Consider the following 21,836-nt stretch of genomic DNA (forward strand, 5'->3'; position numbering starts at 1 on the left):
CTGAGGCTCTGGAGGGTGTGGGCAGCCGGCAAGGGCCCAGGGCCTAGGGTCCTCCCAGGCAGGGACACTGCCACTGGGCACCCGCCTGTAAGGCCTCAGGGCTGGCCTCCTGGCTGGGGCCAGGGTCTCCAGCAAAGCCCCTGGGGGTACACAGAGCCAGGCGGGTTCACATTCTCGGGCGACAAGTCAAGGTGCAAACAGGGCTTCTTTATTTCACATTAATATATTAACAGGAATTTGTGTGTCAATAAATAGAGTGTTTTATTTTTTCCTTTTGAAACCAGCTTCTCACTTTGTGGCTGGTCCAGGAGCAAATGAGCTTTGAGTGCAGGGAGCAGCTCACTAGCAGGCATGAGCTAGGTGGAAGATGACAGAGGTGGTGGCAGGGTTGAGCCTGGGCAGGGTAGGGAGGGCCTGGCACCCCCACCCCGCACATCCCAAATGGCAGAAGAGAGACCAACAAACATTGGGCAGTTCCAGTTCAAGAAGTCCCTTCAAGGAGGAAAAGGGACAGAGAAGGCAACCAGGAGGACATTTCAGAGCTGGGGGAGCTGTCCCTCCCCTCTGGGACAGTGGGGGCCCATGCCATCAACCCCCAAAGTCACAGAGTGGGGGCAACAGGCAGGTGAGCAGGCTACTCGGGACTGAATGTGGACTGAGGTCCAGCAGCCCCCATGTGAAGGAATGTGACCACATGGGCCTGGGGGGCCCCAGGAAGACTGGGGGGGGTCTGACCCAGGAGTGGGGGACTGAGCCGCAGAGGAGGAAGAGAAGGCCAGAGAACCTCTGTGGCAAGAGCAAGCTACTGAAGCCAAACAGGAATGAGGGGGACCCCCCAAGGTCCTGAGAAGCCCCCAGAGGGGGAGAGTGGATGTGGCTCTGAGCTAGCGGGGAGGGTGGGGCACTACCCTGCGCACAGGGGTGCCCCGCTCCTTCACGCTGGCTCCTGGCAAGTGTTTGATCATCAGAACTGGAGAACCAGAGCCCTCCCATGTCTTCCTGGCCGGCCCCCCAGGGAAGGAAAGGAAGGTCGCTGAGGTGGGGTTGGTCGTCCAGCTACTGGGTCTTCTTATCCTCGGGTGGGTAGTAGGGAGGTGGGGGCGGCTGGCTCTGCAGAAGGGAAGCAAAAGTCACGTGAGGAAGATCACGGGGACCCCCACCCCCTCCCCAGTGGTTGCAGGATCCCTGCGCCCTCACCGTGGGCATGTACACGTTGTGTGGGTTGTCCGGGTTGTAGTAGGCGCTGGCAGCTGCCTCGGCGGCCTTGGCTTCAGCTGTGAACACAATCGGACCCCCAACAGTGTCAGAACAACGTCCTCCCCACTACTTCCCACTATCCCCTGAAGGACCCAGTCTCACCTCCCTTTACCCCTTATACCTCTTCTCCGACTGAGAGTCACCCCAACCACCCTGGGAAAATCTACCCTCAGAGCCCAGGGACCCCCAGCAGGTTAAAGGCCAGGGCAGGGCAGGAGTGGTCCTGACTTGGCCTTTGGGCTCTCTTACCTGCAGGCGTGGCAGGGACATCAGGGCCGCTGGTAGGCGGCGGCGGGTCCAGGGGCCCTGGGTAGGGCGGCGGCGGGGGGTGCACATAGCCCATGGCCCCATCCATCAGTGGTGGCCCCAGGTAGGCCTCTGCTCGTGGGGGGAGGGGAGGAGGAGTGGGGAGACACAGGGCGTCAGTGAGTGGCCCTCACCCTCGTCCTGCCCCCTCCTTCTCCACTAGACCTGCCCTGGCTTGGGGTGTGGGTGGAGCATGGGGCACTCACCAGGCGGGGGTGGTGGGTAGGGGTACCCCGGAGGAGGGTAGGGGTACATTCCATTGGCGACGGGCGGGGGGAAGACATAGGCCCCGCTGGGCATGTAGGGGTACCCGTAGGCTCCATTGGGGGCTTCACCGCGGGACGCTATAAGGACACGGGAGAGAGACGTGAGCAGCCTGCGGGGGGGCTGGAGGTCCCTGGGAATGTGCACAGCCTGGCCAGGAAAGGGGAGGAGGGAGACAGGGCAGGGCAGGGAATGTCAGGATGGGGGTGGGGGCACACAGAATGAGGCACAGGAACGGCTTAGGGTAGGGCTAGCGCAGAGTGTGGAAAGCTTGGAAACAAAGGACAGGTCTGCAACACACAGCCCTTGGAGACTGGGAGGGCGAAAGGGCCACTCAGAGAGGCCTCAGAGCTCTAGGCAGGGAGGCAGGGAGCCAGGAAGAGGAAGAAGAGGAGGGCAGAGTGGAAGATAATCACCCAGGGCCTGAATGCACCAAACAAGGGCTAGAAAGAGCCCAGTGGGCAGGGCATTGGCCTTGCAAGAAGTTGACCTGAATTCGATTCCCTGCACTGCATAGTCCTGGCTCTGAGCATCCTGGCTCTGAGCACTATTGGGTGTTGGGCCAAAGACAGACAAAGGAAAATAGCCAACAAAAAAAGCAAAGGAGCCAACCCCACCCTCAGGTCCTCAGGCTGGTACCTTGGGATGCCACCTGCATCATCCGCTGGCCGAACTCAATGGCACCCCCAGCCGTGAAGGTCAGCTTGTACCCAGCGGCGCCTTCCCAGCCTCCTGGGTGAGGAGAGAGAGACACAGAGAAAGAAAGAGAGGGTCACCCTGGTTCCCCCTTTTGGAACAAGAGTGTCCACCACCCACTGAAGTGATGTCCTAGAGGGCAGAAATCGGCTGCAGTAGCTGCACCATGCTAGGTCAGGGGAAGGGACAAACTCAGTGGAATCTGGGGGAGAGGGGACCCCCAGGCTGGCTCTGTTCAAAAGGGTCCTAGGTCCTAGTGCTTCTGGCCTGGCTGAGTTATGAGGGAGAGGTCTTGGGATCCAAGCAGGCTCCCCTAGAACTAACTGTACACTGCCCCGTCCCATGCCCCAAACCTGCACATACACACCCCTACATACACCCACACCCCGTCACAGCCAGACTACATGCCCACAACCTCCAGCTGACTATGTGTTCATGGGGAACCCCACTGCTACTTCTCTGCCCACCTTCAGGTCAGCTGCCCTGGCTCTTGGCCACTAAAAACCCAGCTAGGTTCCTCGGCACTGGTGCTGGAAGCCGATCTGGAGCCAGGCAGTGGGCATGGCTTTGCTCAGGGCCAGGGCTCAGGGGGACCCAGGTCAGGTCACCCACCTCCTGCTTCGGCCTTCACTGTGCCCTTGACGTAGTTGGCGCCGAACACGGGCTGCTTGATCTCACAGTCCTTCATCAGGTAGAAGGGCATCATGAAGGACTGCATGGGGTCCTTGCCCTTGGAAAGGAAGATGACCTGTGGAGGGCGGGAGGGAAGCAGTTGCTGCACTGCGGGGGCCTGAGCATTTTGTGGCTGACTGTGGGGGCTGAGGAGGGCAGCAGTGGCTTGGCACTGGAATCCTAGTAAGCTGTTCCCTTTCTGTTTGATTTTGTTTTGTTTTACTTTGGGCCCACACCCGGCAATGCTCAGTGTTTACTCCTGGCTCTGAGCCAACTATGGGATGCCGGGGATCAAAGCCAGGTTGGTTGTATGCAAGGCAAATGCCCTCCCCTCTGTGCTATTGCTCTGGCCTTTTGATTGGGGGGGGGTACAATTGGCCATGCTCAGGGCTCACTCCTGGCTTTGCTGAAGCTGGAAACCAGGTCAGCTGCACACAAGGCTCCGTGAGGCGCTGGCCTCACCCCTGGATTATCTCTCAGGATTCTGGGCAGAGCTTTTTCCAAATTAAACAAAGCCCTCTCTTCTCTCTCCTCTAACTCTCTCCTCTCTCTTCCCCACACATACACACTATAGAAGCCCATGTTCTCTCTTGAACACATATATTCTCTCTTTCCCCTCATGTCTTTCTAAGTAAATTTTACTTCATTTAAATGGTTTCTGGGGGCCGGAGCGATTCCACAGCAGTAGGGCATTTGCCTTGCACGCGGCTGACCCAGACAGAACAGACCTCGGTTCAATCTTTGGCATCCCATATGGCCCCCCCAAGCCAAGCCAGGAGTGATTTCTGAGCGCATAGCCAGGAGTAACCCCTGAGCGTCACCAGGTGTGGTCTAAAAACAAAACAAAACAAGACAAAACAAAAACAAAAAAACATAAAAACAAAACCAACAAACAAACCATGGTTTCTGGGGCCAGAACAACAGTACAGCAGGGAGGGCATTTGCCTTGCACACGATGGGCCTCAATCCCCTACAAGTCCCAATGCCCCAGCAGGAGACAGCCCAGAAAAGTCAGGTATAGCCCCTGGACAAAAGCAAATAAAAGAACTGCACCAAGGGGCCCTGTGGTCTGCTGAGCCCTACTTGAGAATCCCCTAAAAAAAAAAAAATCAGTCAACCAACCACATTTATTATTTGTTGCTATTGTTCTGGTCTTGGGGCCATATCCAGCAGTGCTCAGGATTTCTTCTTGGCTCTGTGCTCAAGAATCACTCCTGATAGGCTCAGGGGTGCCAGGGATTGAATCGGTCTGCCATATGCAAGGCAAAGTCAGCCCTGAGCATCACAGGGTGTGGCCCAAAAACAGAAGCCAAAAAAAAAAGTTTTTGGAGAGGTCACAGCTGGAAAACCAGTTTTGTGTTTGGGCCACACCCGGCAGGGCTCGGCAACCACGTGGGGTCAGGGCTGGAAGCCAGGACTCCAGCAAGAGGTTCACATGCCAGGCCCATCAGCCGTTATCTCTGTGAGCTGCCCCATGGCTGGTGTTTGGCACTGGGGATCATGCCAGGACAATGGCGGCACCAGGATGGAGCTCTGAGCAGTGAGCCATGATGGTCCCCTCCTCAGGGTTTTTTTGTTTGTTTGTTTTTTTGCCGGTCCCAATTTTCTCCGGGCCTACTTCTGGCTCTAAACTCAGAAATACTCCTGGCAGGGTTGGGAGAAACCAGGGATTGAACCTAGGCCAGTCTTGTACAAGGCAAAGCAAAGAGCACTTTTTTAATTTTTTTTTTTGGGGGGGGGGCCACACCGGGCAGTACTCAGGGATTACTCCTGGCTATGCACTCAGAAATCACTCCTGGCTTGGGGGACCATATGGGACGTCGGGGATCGAACCCATGTCCATCCTGGGTTGGCCACATACAAGGCAGATGCCCTACTGCTGTGCTATCGCTCTGGCCCCTAAAGAGCACTTTTTTTTTTTTTTTTTTGGTTTTTGGGTCACACCCGGCGGTGCTCAGGGGTTACTCCTGACTGTCTGCTCAGAAATAGCTCCTGGCAGGCACGGGGGACCATATGGGACACCGGGATTCGAACCAACCACCTTAGGTTCTAGATCGGCTGCTTGCAAGGCAAACGCCGCTGTGCTATCTCTCCGGGCCCTAAAGAGCACTTTTAAAAGATGAAGCCAGGCCAGAATGAAGCACAGGGCAGTGAGGTTCACCACCAGATGTGGCCCAAAACAAAAACTAAACAAATAAATGAAAGGCGAAGCCCTTAAAACCAGGGTAGAGTTCAAAGGACTGGGCAGGGGCTAGTACAGTGGGCGGGGGGTGGGGGGGTGGGGGGGCATTTACCTTGCAAGGTTCTAGCCCAGGCATCCCACATGGTCCTCTCAGCACTGCCAGGAGAGAGCTTCTGAGCACCGCTGGGTGTGGCCCAGAAAAAAAAAACACACAAAAAAACCCCCAAAAACCCCCAAAGGTTGGAGCCTCATGTGGGCGAGAGGCTTTGCTCCAGGTATCCAATACTGTTGGGAGCCATCTAAGCATCACCAGTCGCCCCAGGGAAGGGAAAAAAAAATCAAGGAGCAGAAGGTCTAGCTTGGGGCCTGGCTGGCGGCCAGACCCGTGTGTTCTTGAGAATCTGAGTCTGGCGCTGCCCCACAGGGAGAGGAGGTGGGACGAGAAAGCAGCATCTGTCCGTGCTCTGCCCCGTGATCTGAGCAAAGGCTGAGGGTGAGCACGGGCAGCAGAGCAGGTAGGGAGGCTCACTGGGGCGGCAAGCACTGAGTGTGAGTGTAAAAGGAAAGTAGGCAGGGCGAGGCTGGCGCAGATTCCGGTAGCAGAAGCTGTGTCCTGCCCCCTCCCTGCCGCTTTGCCAAGCCACGTCCCACAGCCCAGGCTGGGAGAAGCTTCCCACCCACGGCGTCCATCTGGGACTGAGGCTGCAACCATACCGGCATCGAGCATCTCGGAGCCCATCTTTGTCCAGCCCAGCTGCAGGACCCTGCCCACAGTACACCGTGGGCCACTCCCAAAAGGGTGACTGTGGGGCCCTGCAGCCCCGAAACTGTTCTGGAAACAGGCCCTTCTGTCTGCAGGCCACGCCAGGCTCTCTGTCCAATCCCGAGGCCTTGGCCACACCGCTGTGCCCTCTTTGCACTAATCCTCTGGGGGGGTATTGGGATATATGTGGGTGGTATTAGACTCTGAGACAAAAGAAAATCAAAAATATCTCCTTCCCCACCCTCTGGGCTTCCCCCTACTCAAACTGGCAGCCAGTTTGAGCTCCAGGGAGCCCTGGATTCACCGTCCAGTGATTCCTTAGAACCAGGAGCCTGGATAGGAAGGGTCAGAGGTCATGGGACTCCCACCACCCCCACTGGCCCCCAAAACTCCCTCCGGCTGTGCAACTCACCCGGTAGGGGGTAAGATAGATGGTGCCTTTTTTGGTCCCTTTGAAGGCTTCGGGCACGGTTCTCATCTCGTTGAATGTAAGTTCTACATGGTCATAGGTCATGAGAATGCTGTAGAAAGAGAAAGGTTCTCGTGAGCCCTGCACCATGACCCCTGACCCTGACCCCAGGCTTGGGCCCTCCAGGTGAGCAACTGCCAGGCAGCAAGGACATTTTTGTTTTTTTGTTTTGTTTTGTTTTGTTGGCCACATCTGACAGTGCTGGGGCACATTCCTGGCACCGGAATCACCCCAGAAGGGACTCAGGGGACCCTATGGGGAGCACCCAGGTCCACCACTAGCAAGGCAAACATCCTACATGCTGTATATTGCTCCTCACTCCGACATGAGGAAACTTGTAGCAGTCACAGAGTTTCACAATATGCAAGAGTTCCTGGGTTTGAGCCCCAACACTGCCCACTACAAAAAACCCCCAAAACAGAAACCTTCAAGCACCCGCCCCCATACACACAGCTTTACAAGTCATTTTGCGAAGTTATTTCTACAACAAAGCTGAGCATGATTTAGCATTGAGCCCCAAACACGGGGAGATCCAGAGAACAGACATTTAATTGTGCCCTAAAGACTGTTTGTTTTAGGGCCACATCCAAAGCAGTACTCAGCTTACTCCTAGCTCTGTGCTCAGGGATCATTCTGGCAGACTTGGGGGGACCATAAGGGTCCTCATATCTCTGCACCCTCCCCAAAATGTTCTATTTTAGAAAAAGAAAAGCCGTTCTATGAAAGGCTGCCCAATGGAAGCATTAAAGTTGGGGTGGTGGGGTGGTGGGCTGGGGTTGGGGGTGGGGGAGGTCCAAGCCAGGCTAGTATGATGGCTATAAACCAGCAGCAGAAATGTGGAGTTATTGGGCTAGAATGACAACACAGTGAGGAGAGCGCTTGCCTTGCAATAGTCATAGCACAGGTTCAACTCCCAACATCCCAGATGGTCGATCTGCTGATCACAACCAGGAATGATTTCTTTTTTGTTTTTGGGTCACACCCGGCAGCACTCAGGGGTTACTCCTGGCTCTGCGCTCAGAACTCATCCCTGGCAGGTATGGGGGGACCATGTGGGGTGGATTCAAACCGGGGTCCGTACTGTGTTGGCCACGTGCAAGGCATATGCCTTACCGTTGTGCTATCGCTCCACAGGGCTAGGAGTGGCCCCAAAACAAAACAAAATATTAAAGGTAAGGATCAGAGAGATGAGGGCCAGAGATGGGGGCACAGTGGTAGAGTGCCTTGCATGTAGCCAATCCAGGACAGACGGTGGTTAGAATCCTGGATTCCATATGGTCCTCCAAGCCTGCCAAGGATGATTTCTGAGCACAGAGCCAGAAGTAACCCAAGCACCGCCGGGTGTGACCCAAAAACAAGAAGAAAAATAAAAAGGATCAGAGAGATGGTACAGTAGGTAAAATGCTTGCCTCGCACATGGCCAACCCTGGTTTGCTCCCTGGCACTGCATAAGGGCCCTTGAGCACAGCCAGAAGTGACCCCTTAGCACAGGGTCAGGAATAAGTCCAAAGCATGGGGGGGATATGGCCCTCCAAACAAAAATTAAAAAAAAAAAAAGGAAAGAAAAGAAGAATAACCAGGCTGCTTACAAGGTTCTTTTAGACTTTCTTTTTTTCTTTTTCTTTTTTTTTTTGGTTTTTCGGGCCACGCCTGTTTGATGCTCAGGGGTTACTCCTGGCTAAGTGCTTAGAAATTGCCCCTGGATTGGGGGGCCGGGGGATCGAACCTTGGTCCTTCCTTGGCTAGCGCTTGCAAGGCAGACACCTTACCTCTAGCGTCACCTCTCTGGCCCCTCTTTTAGACTTTCTCCTCCTCGCAAATGTCCCAAATCTTCGATGGGGAGGGGTGAGCAAAAAAGAACAGCTGGACAGGGGCCAGCACAGCGGTAGGGAGTATGACTTGCAAGAGTTAGATCTGGGACAGACCCTGGTTCGATCCCTGGCATCCCAGATGGTCCCCAAGCCTGCCAGGAGTGATTTCTGAGTGCAGAGCCAGAAGTAAACTCTGAGCGCTGCTGCTGGGTGTGATCCCAAACTCCCCCCGACCACCAAAAAAAGGAGAAAGAAGGAAAGAAGGAAGGAAGGAGAGAAAGAAGGAAAGAAAGAAGGAAGGAAGGAGAGAAAGGAAGGAAGAAAGAAAGAAAGAAAAAGAAAGAAAGAAAGAAAGAAAGAAAGAAAGAAAGAAAGAAAGAAAGAAAGAAAGAAAGAAAGAAATGAAATAGGACGGGAGAAAGAAGGAAGGAAGGAAGGAAGGAAGGAAGGAAGGAAGGAAGGAAGGAAGGAAGGAAGGAAAAGAAAAGAAAAGAAAAGAAAAGAAAAGAAAAGAAAAGAAAAGAAAAGAAAAGAAAAGAAAAGAAAAGAAAAGAAAAGAGGGGCCGGGCGGTGGCGCTAAAGGTAAGGTGCCTGCCTTGCCTGCGCTAACCTTGGACGGACCGCGGTTCGATCCCCCGGTGTCCCATATGGTCCCCCAAGCCAGGAGCAACTTCTGAGCACATAGCCAGGAGTAACCCCTGAGCGTTACTGGGTGTGGCCCAAAAACAAAACAAAAAAAAAAAAAAGAAAAGAAAATAGGGGCCGGGTAGGTGGCGCTGGAGGTAAGGTGTCTGCCTTGCAAGCGCTAGCCAAGGAAGGACCGCGGTTCGATCCCCCGGCGTCCCATATGGTCTCCCCAAGCCAGGGGCGATTTCTGAGCACATAGCCAGGAGTAACCCCTGAGCGTCAAACGGGTGTGGCCCAAAAACCAAAAAAAAAAAAAAGAAAAGAAAAGAAATGAAATAGGACGGGAGAGAAAAATACAGTGCAGGGACCTGGAGCCTGCGCGATTGCACAGTGGGGAGGGTATTTGCCTTGTCAGCAGCCGTAGTCGAACCCCAGCATCCCATATAGCCCCCCCCCCCAAGCACCACCAGCAAAGACCCCTGAGCCCAGCACCAGGACTAACTTGAGCACCGCAGGTGTGGCCCAAAAACCAAACCAAAAGTATGCCTATTGCCAGTGGCCAAAGGTGAAGAGCAGAAGGCAATGGTCCTGCCCACTCTAGTGCAGGTGACCGGGCAGACCCAGGAATGACCCCTGAGCACCGCCAGGCATTAATTCAGAGAACATGATCACTGTCTGACTGCCAAAGGCAGAGGATGCAGCTATGCTTTGGGCCACACAGCACAAAGTAATGGTATGGGCCTTGGTCACCACGAAACTCTCACCCCTCTGTCCTCACAAAGACACAGCCTCCTCCAAAGCAAAGCCCCTGTGGCTTATAGGAGAGGCTTAGGATCTGCAGGGTCCTCGGCTGTCTACTCCAATCCTTCAACTTGCAAGAGAGCATTGGAGGAGCCTAAAGCTGGAGGAAAGGAAGGATGTAGGGAACTGGAGAGAGGCTGAAGGAGATGGAGGCCCACCAGGAAAAAGAGACATCTGACAAACGGTACCAGGGCCTCAGGCTTCTCATAGTGAGACCAGACTAGGCAGGGCCTTTGGGGACTTCATTTGTTTTGGTATTTATTTATTTATTTTTATTTATTTATTTTTGGTTTGGGGGCCTCACCCGGCGAGTTCAGGGGTGTTACTCCTGGCTCTGCACTCAGAATTTACTCCTGGCAGGCTCGGGGGATCCTATAGGATGCTAGGGACGGGCTACCCTACCCGCTTTGCTCTCTATCCGGCTACTCATTTATTTATTCAGTAACTTTTGACTTTTGGCCAAAACCCGGGGGTGCTCAGGGGACCCATAATATGGGGGTGCCACCCAGGTCGGCCTCGTGCTAGTAGGCCAATTAACGGCCGAGCCGCGCTGTCATGTCGATCAGATCAGTCAGTCGATCGCTCTGGCCGGGGCCAAGTCTGTAACCCCATCCCGGTCTCTTAGGGCGCTGTCATCCCGGGGAAAGTCACTTGACCTCTCCAGGCCTCAGTTTCCCTAGATTGAAACCTGTGTAAGGAAGGAAGCAGGGGCCGCAGGCGCAGAGGAACGTCCACCCACCCAGGCCAGGGGGCCCAAAGCTGCACCCTGGGGCCAGGCAGGCTCCTCCCCAGATGCCCAAACTCTGCTCCCAGCTGTGCTGTGCACCCCAAATACCCCCCAACAAACTGAAAACAAGCTCCCCCCAAAAGGCAGAAAACAACAACCTGGGACCCACCCCCTGCCCAGCCCCGCCCCCAGCCGGGAGCCCCACCCCCAGCCCTTCAAACGCCCACCCCAAGGCCTCCCACGACGCCCCCCAAGGTCTCTCGCCAAGGATCGGCACCTCTCGGTGTTGTTGACGATCACCCCGCCGCCCTCCGAGTGGTTCTTGTTGAGCGCCATCGTCCCCGAGAGGAGTCCCGAGACCCGCGCCGCACTGCGTCTGCGCGCCGCTTCCGGCCCGCCCCCAGGCTCCGCACAGCCAATCACAGCTCTCCGTTCGGGGCTAACCCGACCACCTGACCTCGAGCGTCACGCGGCCCTCGTTTCCGTCTTCCCTGCGCTCTAGTTTTCGCCTGCGTCACAACAGGAGTGGGACTACAACTCCCAGAAGGCAACGCGCTCTCCGCCTCCGCCTGTACCTGCTCTTAGAGCGCATAGTTGCATTCTGGGACTCGTAGTCCCGCACATCTAGGCCTGGAGTGAGCCCACTCATTGCATTAACTAATTGGCCAGTGCCTTGAACCCCTTCTCTCTGTTCCCTACCTGGTCCCATCACAAAACACTTGGACACGACACGGGGCAATTAGATCGTAAAGATCCTGGTATCCTAGAATCTGGGGTCCCTACGCCTAGCCTAGTCTGTTTCAGGATGTGCTGGGCTGATTGAAAACTGTCACCCACTTCGTGAAAGTCATTCATTCATATACAAACACACACAGTGAAGTCACACACACACAAAGTGGAGTCACACACACATAATGTGGAGCCTGGATGTGGGTCCCCCAATTGGGCTGACCGAAAAAACTGTCACCCACTTCGTGAAAGTCATTCATTCATACACAAACACAAACACAGTGAAGTCACACACACACACACACACACACACACAAAGTGGAGTCACACACACACACAATGTGGAGCCTGGATGTGGGTCCTCCAACTGGGCTGACCGAAAAAACTGTCACCCACTTCGTGAAAGTCATACACACACACACACACACACACACACAAACACACACACACACACACACACACACACACTCTGAAGTCACACACAGTTCTGTCCCGTGGGCCTAGGCCCAGGAAGCGCCCCACTTGGACTCCGCCTCCCCCGCGTCTGGCCTCGCGGTGGCGCTGCTCCCTCTGGAACTCTCTGGCTGCTCAGTCCAGCTTCCCCCCTGCGGCTCCTTCCTAGGTTCAACCCAGACTGGGGTGCTTGGGGCGCCTTGTGAGATCAGCAGTTCAGCTGAGTCATTTCAGCGGGTGACCCAGCCCTGGGCGGGCTCCACCCCGCCTCCACCTCTGAGATGGACTTTTAAGAGAACATGGGGCCGGGCGGTGGCGCTGGAGGTAAGGTGCCTGCCTTGCCTGCGCTAGCCTAGGACGGACCGCGGTTCGATCCCCCGGCGTCCCATATGGTCCCCCAAGAAGCCAGGAGCAACTTCTGAGCGCATAGCCAGGAGTAACCCCTGAGCGTCACAGGGTGTGGCCCAAAAAAAAAAAACCAAAAAAAAAAAAAAAAAAAAAGAGAACTGGGGCATGGCAGGGTGGGGGTGGGGTGAGGTGGAGTTGGGGTAGGGAGTGTCGTCCCCCACCAACTCCCCATGTGACTATGCTGGTGCATCTTTGACCTTAAGGTCTGAGTTGGACCCAAGCTGTCAGCTGATTTCCTGACACGTAGTGGCCAACTTGGAGAATCTACCAACTTAATTTACCTTTTTTTTTTTTTTTTTTTTTTTTTAAGCCTTGGAGCTATGGCTCCAGTGATGCTCAGGCCCAATTCCTGACCTGGGTATGGAGGTTGCTTGGGAGATGCTCCGAGGATCAGGCCTTGCTGGAGATCATACAAAGATTTTCACACCTGCTCAAAACCCTGATTTAGCCTTTGGGCACAGCTTTCTGGATGATTTACAGCATCTGTGTGAAGTCTTGTGGAAAAAAAAAAAAAACAAAAAACCAGGTTGGAGCTTGTAGAAGGAGACTGAAGTGAGAGGAAATGGGCTCCTCAGGGTTGGAGGTGCTGGGGTAGATGTGATCTCAAACGGCTGCCGAAAAGAATGAAGTCAGATTCCACCAACTAAGTCCAGATCTCACAGAAACCAGGTGTAAAGTTGTGTGGAAGTGGAAAGTGGAATTCAGGGTTGTTAGACTTCATACAGCAGGGAGGACTCCTGCCTTTTACATGGCCAACCTGGATTTGATCTCCGGCATCCCGTATGTTCCCCAATCCTTGCCAGGAGTGATCCCTGGGCAAAAAAGTGAGCAGTAAGCCCTGAGCACTTCCAGAGAGGGTCCCTAAAACAAAACAAAACAAAACAAAAAAGTGGAAGAGGGAACTGAGGACATAGAGCAGTGGGTTGATGCATGTCTTGCATTTGGCCAACCCAGGTGTGATCCCCAGCACAAATCATCCCTGGAGGACCACCAGGAGTAAGCTCTGAGCACTGCCAGGTGTGAGGCACCCCCTCCAAAAGAAAGTGGAATCTAGAAAGAGGAGATACTTTGCTTCCAGGAGTCTCTAGCTCCATTATACATCCTCCCTTGAGCATCTCTTGGAGAGACACCCACATACACACCCCACAATGAGCTAGGAGCACTACCGGGTGAAGCTCTCAAATCATAACAACAATAATGATAACAATAATAATAAATAGAATCTGGGCCGGAGAGATAGCATGGAGATAAGGCGTTTGCCTTTCATGCAGAAGGATGGTGGTTTGACTCCCAGCATCGGGCCCGGAGAGATAGCACAGCGGTGTTTGCCTTGCAAGCAGCAGATCCAGGACCAAAGGTAGTTGGTTCGAATCCCAGTGTCCCATATAGTCCCCCTGCCAGGCGCTATTTCTGAGCAGACAGCTAGGAGTATCCCCTGAGCACCACCAGGTGTGGCCCAAAAACCAAAAAAAAAAAAAAGAAAAAAAAGAATCCCAGCATCCTATATGGTCCCCCTGTACCTGCCAGGGGCGATTTTTGAGCATAGAGCCAGGAGTAACCCCTGAGGGCGGCCAGGTATGAAGCAAAAACCAAAACCAAAACCAAACCAAACAAACAAAAAATAGAATCTAGTCCAAAAAGTTATTGAGGGGCTGGAGAGACAGCACAGCGGTGTTTGCCTTGCAAGCAGCAGATTCAGGACCTAAGGTGGTTGGTTCAAATCCCGGTGTCCCATATGGTCCCGTGCCTGCCAGGAGCTATTTCTGAGCAGATAGCCAGGAGTAACCCGTGAGCACCACCGAGTGTGGCCCAAAAACAAAAAACAAAAACAAAACAACAAAAAAAAAAAACCCAGATATTGAGGGGCCAGAGTGGTGGCACAAGCGATAGAACATTTGCCTTGCACAAGTTAACCTAGGACGGACTACAGTTCCATCCCCGGCGTCCCATATGGTCCCCCAAGCCAGGAGCGATTTCTGAATGCAGAGCCAGGAGTAACCTGAGTGTCACCAAGTGTGGCCCAAAAAACAAAAACTAAAAAAAGAGGGCCCGGAGAGATAGCACAGCGGTGTTTGCCTTGCAAGCAGCCGATCTAGGACCCAAGGTGGTTGGTTCGAATCCCGGTGTCCCATATGGTCCCCTGTGCCTGCCAGGAGCTATTTCTGAGCAGACAGCCAGGAGTAACCCCTGAGCACCGCCGGGTGTGGCCCAAAAACAAAACAAAAAAAAAAACTAAAAAAAGAGTGATAAAAAGAAAAATAGACATTGAATATTATTCTGTTTGTATACTTTTTGGACTACACCTGACTGTATTCAGGGCTTACATCTGGTTCAGGGGACCAATCCTATGGGGTGCCGAGGATTGAACCTGGGCCTCCTTTATGCAGAGCCTGAGCTCAACCCATTTTCTTACTTCCAGCCCTGTAACTGCATGTTAAATAACCAGAATAAAGATCAAAGGGAAGGGGCCGGGCGGTGGCGCTAAAGGTAAGGTGCCTGCCTTGCCAGCGCTAGCCTTGGACGGACCTCGGATCGATCCCCCGGTGTCCCATATGGTCCCCCAAGCCAGGAGCAATTTCTGAGCACATAGCCAGGAGTAACCCCTGAGCGTTACCGGGTGTGGCCCAAAAACCAAAAAAAATAAATAAATAAAAAAATAAAAAAGATCGAAGGGAAAATGCACCCAGTAATGGGACTGTGCCTGTCAGGGTAAAAACAAGGGAAGTAGGGCCCCAGGCCCTCAATCCTTCCCTTCAGGGAGTTGGATGATTCTTTTTTTTTTTTTTTTTTTTTTTTTTGGCTTTTGGGCCACACCCGGCATTGCTCAGGGGTTACTCCTGGCTGTCTGCTCAGAAATAGCTCCTGGCAGGCACGGGGGACCATGTGGGACACCGGGATTCGAACCAACCATCTTTGGTCCTGGATCGGCTGCTTGCAAGGCAAACACAGCTGTGCTATCTCTCTGGGCCCGGGGGTGGGTGGTGGGTGGGAAGTTGGATGATAATGAGGCAGAAACAGGTTGAGGTATGAGGTCTGATATCTCTCCGGTTGGAAGGCTCTGGTTTTGGTTTTGGGGTCACATCCAACAGAGCTCAAGGTTTACTCCTGTCTCTGCATTCAACGATCACTCCTGGCACAGCTCGGGGAACCCAGGATCGAACCCAGGTCCTCTGCATGCAAGGCAAATGCCCTCCCTGCTGTCCTATGGCTCAGCCATTGGGGGGGGGGGGCTGAGGATTAGAAGCCGTGCCATGCACACCCGTGATATGCCCCTGACAGGAAATCTGTCCAGTGGGAGATAACAATGGGGCTGGTTCCGGAGGCTTCTGTCACGTGAGTGCCCTGTGAGTGCAGCTCTTTGGGGTGCTGGGTTTTGGGGGCTCCCTGTAGCCACACTGGGGATCTGTTTGCTGAGCCAAGTACAGGCCCCAGACCCAGGGTAGTTCATACTGCCGGCAGCTCTGCCTGTTTCAGAAACCCTCAGTTCTCACTGTTTCCCCTGCTCTATGCACAGGACTCACTCCTGGCTCTGTGCTTAGCCCCTTACCTGCTGTACTGTCTCTTGGGCCTCATTCACTGTCTCGATTTGAACCATGGTCTTGGTGTCTCTGTAACCAGCGTCTAGAACTCCTCCTTTGTCGCATCTTCATTGTGGGCCATTTTCTAGACCATGCAGGATGCTCTGATCCTCGTTGGCCTGCTGCAGGCACAGAGAACTGGTGCCACATGTCTGTCGTGGTGTCGTCTCCATCCTAGCAAACATCTGCAGTTCCCTGTGCCCGAGGACCTGCTTCTGCAAACCCACTGCCCCGAGGTGCTGAGGGTGCATATGAGTGGATTCCTGGTAGCTGCTTCCTTCAATCCTTTTACCCCAGACAGAAAAGTCAGAACAAATCTTCGTGCCACTCAAAGTCTGACTTAAAATAGCTTAAGTGTGGGCCCGGAGAAAGAGCACAGCGGCGTTTGCCTTGCAAGCAGCCAATCCAGGACCAAAGGTGGTTGGTTCGAATCCCGGTGTCCCACATGGTCCCCCGTGCCTGCCAGGAGCTATTTCTGAGCAAACAGCCAGGAATAACCCCTGAGCAATGCCGGGTGTGGCCCAAAAACCAAAAACCAAAAAAAAAAAAAAAAATGCTCTCCCTGTTGTTTGTTCTCTCTCTCTCTGAGAATGCTTTGCTTTTATATTTTGATGGCTTCTCACAATTTTTTTTTTTGTGGTTTTTGGGTCACACCCGGCAGTGCTCAGGGGTTTTTCCTGGCTCTGTGCTCAGAAACTGCTCCTGGCAGGCACGGGGGACCATATGGGACGCCAGGATTCGAACCGATGACCTTCTGCATGAAAGGTAAACGCCTTACCTCCATGCCACCTCTCTGGCCCCAGGCTTCTCACAATTTCAAACTTAAAAAATTACCACCAGGAGCTGGAACAGTGGCACAAGCGGTAGGGTGTCTGCCTTGCACAAGCTGACCTACCTGACCAAGCCAGGAGCGATTTCTAAGCACATAGCCAAAAGTAACCCCTGAGCATCACCAGGTGTGGCCCAAAAATCCAATAAAACAAACAAACAAACAAACAAAAATTATCATCAGGTCTAGAACCATATCACAGTGGGTAGGGTGTTTGCCTTGAACGTGGCCAACCCAGGTTCAATTCTCGGCATCTCATAGGGTCCCTCGAGTACCACCAAGGTTAACTCCTGAGCACAGAGCCAGGAGTAACCCCTGAGCACCACAGGGTGTGGCCCCCAAACCAAACCAAATGAAACAATGTAATATACACAAAGACTAGAGAGTATAGTGGGGAGGGTGCTTGCCTTGCATGCAACAAGGATTCGATCCCCAGAACCCCTTAGGATTCTCGGCACCACCAGGTGTGATCCTTGAATGCAAAGCCAGGAATAAGCCCTGAGCACCACACGTTGAACCCCTCTCCTCCCAACAAAACCAAAATATATAGGGCTCATTGTGTAGAAAGGGCAAACTGATGGGGGTTACTACACACATAGCATACATTGGGGGACCCTAGTTGGAGCTCCACAGGGCCTCCCACAATTTGGCCATCCCAGGAAGTGGGGAGAGAGAATAGTTCTCCAGGGGACCTCACACACCAGGAACTGGGCTTTGGGACTAGGCAGGAGCCTTAAATAACAGGGATTGGAATACAGGGTGGTGAGGGGGGAGGAGAGGAGGTAGAGGGGTGATGTGCAGGTATGGGGCCCCAAGTTTGGTCTGCAGTATGCCACAGTCTGGCCTCATCTCTCTGGGCACAGCTGGGACTTCTCTATTCAATACACAGACCAAAGAGCCCAAGGGGAGACTCCTAACACCCGCCCCGAAAGGCTTCTGGGGTCTCAGCAGGCTCTGCAAGGGGGCTGAGAATACCTCAAAGGAAAGCCCCGCTGCCAAGCACCAGCCACAGCCTTGCAGCGCCCACTACTGGCAGGGCATGGCTGGCAGCCAGAGCCAAGAGGCATGTAAGTTCCAGCCATGTCCTCTGGGGAGTTAGGGAGTCATCTGGGTCCCCTGTCATCCTCTTCAGTTCCCGGGCTGGCATCCAAAACTCTACCTAGGACCTCCACAAGTGACCTTACTTGGAAACTGGGTATTTGCGGAAGGGATTAGTGCAGATGAGGTCACTCACCTGGGCCCCGACCCAAAAAGCACTGTTGTTCTTGGGCTGGAGAGATAGCATGGAGGTAGGGAGTTTGCCTTGCATGCAGAAGGATGGTGGCTCAAATCCCGGTGTCCCATATGGTCCCCCGAACTTGGCAGGAGCAATTTCTGAGCGTAGAGCCCGGAGTAACCCCTGAGCACTGCTTGGTGTAACCCAAAAACCAACCCCCCCATAAATAGCACTGTTGTTCTTATAAGATGGGGGAGATTTGGGCTGGAAAGAGATAGCAAAAGAGTTCAGGCGTTTGCCCTGCATGTAGCTGCTTCTGCTGAAATCCTGGTTCAGGCCCCACCACTGCATGTGTTCCCCCACCCCAGCACTTCCAGGGCTCACTAGAGCACAGAGCTAGGATTAGGCCCTGAGCACTGCTAGGTGTGGAACCCCGAAAAAGAGCCAGAACACAGAGCCAGGAGAAATCCCTGAGTACCACAGGGTATGGCCCAAAAATTAAATATGTGTTTGTATGTGGCCTAAAATAATAAAACAAAACAAAATTAAACAACACAACAGAGGACAGGGAAGGGTTTGGCTCAAACATATCCTGGAACAGGGCCAGAGTGACAGCACAGTGGGGAGGGAATTGACCTTGCATGCCTGACCCAGCTTCAATCTCTGGCATCCCATGGGGTCCCCTGAGTCTGCCAGGAGTAATTTCTGAGTACACAGCCAGGAGTAACTCCTGAGCACCTCTGGTGTGGCCCAATCCCCCCCCTTTTAAAAAACATATCCAGGAGGAAGGTGGGATGGGGATGAGGCACCCCAAGGTCATGAGTTTGAAAGCAGCTGCGTTGTCATGGAGAGGGGAGATATTTGTGTCCTTCAAGCCACTTGGTTGGGGGTGCTTTGTAAGATACCCAAACCTGAAAGACCCCGCCAGGAAACTTGGAGCTCCGCATGCTTTGGGGGCCTCTGTGAGTTGTCCTGTTTCTGACCTGCCCGAAACTCTGCTCTCCTGCGGCTCTGTGTGTTTATTTTATTTAATTTTTTGGTTTTTGGGCCTCACCCGGCGGTGCTCAGGGGTCACTCCTGGCTGTCTGCTCAGAAATAGCTCCTGGTAGGCACGGGGGACCATGTGAGACACCAGGATTCGGACCAACCACCTTTGGTCCTCGATCGGCTGCTTGCAAGGCAAACACCGCTGTGCTATCTCTCCAGGCCCTCTGTGTGTTTATTTTTACTGGGTTTGCATTAACTTGGCTTTAGCTGTGGTTATTCTGGGGCACCTCTCAGAGTGATGGGGGTTCCCTAGCTGCTGTGATGGTCTCTTACAGCCACCAGGTGAGGACACCTGGAGCCCGGAATTTGCTTCTGACCCAGGAATTAATCTTCATTAGCTGTGCAGAGACTGCAAGTTACACAAAGGAAGGCAAAATGCAGATGAACCACAGACACAGTTCTTTCAAAAGAACTTGTAGGGGCCAGGAAGGTGGCACTAGAGGTAAGGTGTCTGCCTTGCAAGCGCTAGCGTAAGACGGACCGCAGTTCGATCCCCTGGTGTCCCATATGGTCCCCCCAAGCCAGGAGCGACTTCTGAGCGCGTAGCCAGGAGTAGCCCCTGAGCATAAACGGGTGTGGCCCAAAAACCAAAAAAAAAAAAAAAGAACTTGTAGGCCTTTTAAAGTGTGGAGGTTGGGGCCCAAGCAATAGCACAGCAGTAGGGCATTTGCTTTTCATGCAGCCAATCTGGGACAGACCTGGGTTTGATCCCCAACATTCCATATGGTCCCCCAAGCTTGCCAGGAGTATGTTCTGAGCTCAAAGCCAAGAGTAATCTCTGAATGCCCAATGGGTGTGGCCCAAAAACCCAAGAAATAAATAAATGAAGTGTGGGGGACATACTCCCCAAGTAGATCTGCACAAGGAGATAAGCGATTCACAATCACATGGAATGGGGGTTACCGTTACAAGGCCAAGAAGCAATAAAACTTCAACTGATGGTTCTTTTCAAAAGGAGGCCCTTGTCGCTGGGCCAGACTAGCTCAGGGAATTTATTTTTTGTCTTGTTTCGTTTTGTTTTAGCCACACACAGTGATGCTTGGGGTTTACTCTTGGCTCAGAAATCACTTCTAGCTCAGGGGACCATATGGGATGCCGGGGATCAAACCCAGGTTTGTCCTGGGCAGCCGACTGCAAGACAAACGCCCTACCGCTGTGCTATCATTCCAGCCCCATAGCTCAGGGAATTTCTGCAGTAGAACAAGCAAGTCTGACAGAAACTCATCTCTGCAGCATTAATGCAGAGATCATTGACAAAGCCAATATTCACGGGGAGCAGGAAGATTTACTTAAGACTAGCTGAATGGGGGACCCAAAGTGACAGCACAACTGGGAGGACATTTCCCTCACACACGACCAATCTGGCTTCGATCCCCAGCATCCAATAGGGTCCCCAAACCCACCAGGAGTGATTCCTAAGCGAAGGGCCAGGAGGAACCAGGAGGAACCCCTGAGCATCAGAGGTTGTGGCTCAAATATCATAAAAAAAGACAAAAGCCAAAACCCCACAGATTTTCTCCAATCAGCACATGGGGTTACTGGGTACAAGGAAGAAGGCCACTCTGTGTCTGGGACCTCAATGTACTCCCAGGTCCACCCTCTCAAGTGGAGGTGTCTTTCTCCCAGTCATGGAAAGGATGAGTCTCCATGCTTTTTCCCCTCAAACCCGGTTCTTACCACAGCTTTCGGTACTTTGGTTTGGTTTGGGGCCACACCCCTTGGTGCTTGGGCTACTTCCAGCTTGCTGCTGGCAGTTATTCTTGGCCTTCTTTTGGGGACCACACGGTGCTGAGGACCAAACCCAGAAAGCCTTTGTTCAGTCTCTTAAGCTCTTTCCCTGGATCTTGAACAATTTTTTTTTTCCAGTTTTTGGGCCACACCCGGTGGCGCTCAGGGGTTTCTCCTGGCTCTGCACTCAGAATTGCTCCTGGCAGGCTTGGGGACCATATGGGATGCCAAGGATCAAGCCCAGGTTCATTCTGGATCTGCTCCATGCAAGGCAAACAACCTACCGCTGTGCTATCTCTCCGGCCCTGGATCTTGAGCAATTTTTAGGAATTTTATTTACATACATTTTTGAGGGTTTGGGGACTACACCTGGCAGTGCTCTGGGCTGATTCCTGGGTCTGCACTCAAAGATCACTCTTGGAACATTTGGGGGGCCCTATGGGATGCCGAGGATCGAACCGGGTCAGCTGCCTCAAAGCAAACACCTTCACTGTGTATTAATGCTCCCACCTTCACACCCCACTTTTCATCTTCCTGACTCTCTCTTGAGGTCATCCCTGAAAGTACTCCTCTGCATCAAGGGGCCCCCTACTGGTCCACACTTTGGTTCTGGAAAATTTGTAGTTTGCTGGGGCCATGTTTTCTCTGTGCCTCTGAAGGTCTCCCCTGGATCCAAGGTTGACAACTAACAAACTTGGGGGCCACACTCAGACTGGACTACCACGGGGTCTCAGTGTCTGTCCAGAAAGAAGCCCCAGAAGACACTGAGCTTCTAAGCTGTGAATCTCAGTTGATCAAGAGGAGTAGTTGGTGTGTGTGTTTGTGTGTGCGCGTGTGTGTGTGTGTGTGTGTGTGTGTGTCTGTCTGTCTGTCTGTCTGTGTATCGGTCTTCTGTCTGTCTGTGTGGTAGGGGGAGCCAAGAGATAACAGGGTGAGGTGCCCAGGTTTCTTTCTTTTTTTTTTTTTTTTTTGGTTTTTGGGCCACACCCGGTGGTGCTCAGGGGTTACTCCTGGCTGTCTGTTCAGAAATAGCTCCTGGCAGGCACGGGGGACCATATGGGACACCAGAATTCGAACCAACCACCTTTGGTCCTGGATCAGCTGCTTGCAAGGCAAACACTGCTGTGCTATCTCTCCGGGCCCTTCTTGGCTGGTTTTCCTTCTCCACAGAGAATAGGGAGGAGCCAAAGACCCCCTTGCATCTGCCCTTTTCTTTCTTTCTTTTTTTTTTTTTGTTTTTGGGTCACACCAGAGGCACTCAGAAGTTACTTCT

At 53.2% G+C, this 21,836-nt stretch overlaps 1 protein-coding gene across 4 annotated transcripts; it reads right to left on the reverse strand.

The window, feature by feature from the left end:
- Positions 1-186: 186 nt before the first annotated feature.
- On the reverse strand, positions 187-10,974 carry WBP2 (WW domain binding protein 2). 4 transcript variants are annotated; one of them, XM_049770690.1, is made up of 8 exons: positions 10,853-10,974; positions 6,553-6,661; positions 3,136-3,271; positions 2,467-2,559; positions 1,770-1,907; positions 1,507-1,635; positions 1,198-1,274; positions 187-1,110 (listed from the first exon to the last, which is right to left on the reverse strand). In XM_049770690.1, the coding sequence occupies exons 1-8, from the start codon at positions 10,909-10,911 to the stop codon at positions 1,057-1,059; spliced, it is 795 nt and encodes a 264-aa protein (XP_049626647.1). In that variant the 5' UTR covers positions 10,912-10,974; the 3' UTR covers positions 187-1,056. The 4 variants fall into 4 exon arrangements, with proteins under 4 accessions (XP_049626647.1, XP_049626638.1, XP_049626659.1 ...); XM_049770681.1 differs by having other exon boundaries at positions 1,507-1,638; XM_049770702.1 differs by lacking the exon at positions 1,770-1,907.
- Between the last annotated feature and the right edge of the window lie 10,862 nt (positions 10,975-21,836).

Source organism: Suncus etruscus, chromosome 1 (genome assembly GCF_024139225.1).
Source record: "Suncus etruscus isolate mSunEtr1 chromosome 1, mSunEtr1.pri.cur, whole genome shotgun sequence".
In the NCBI taxonomy this organism is placed as follows: Eukaryota; Metazoa; Chordata; class Mammalia; order Eulipotyphla; family Soricidae; genus Suncus; species Suncus etruscus.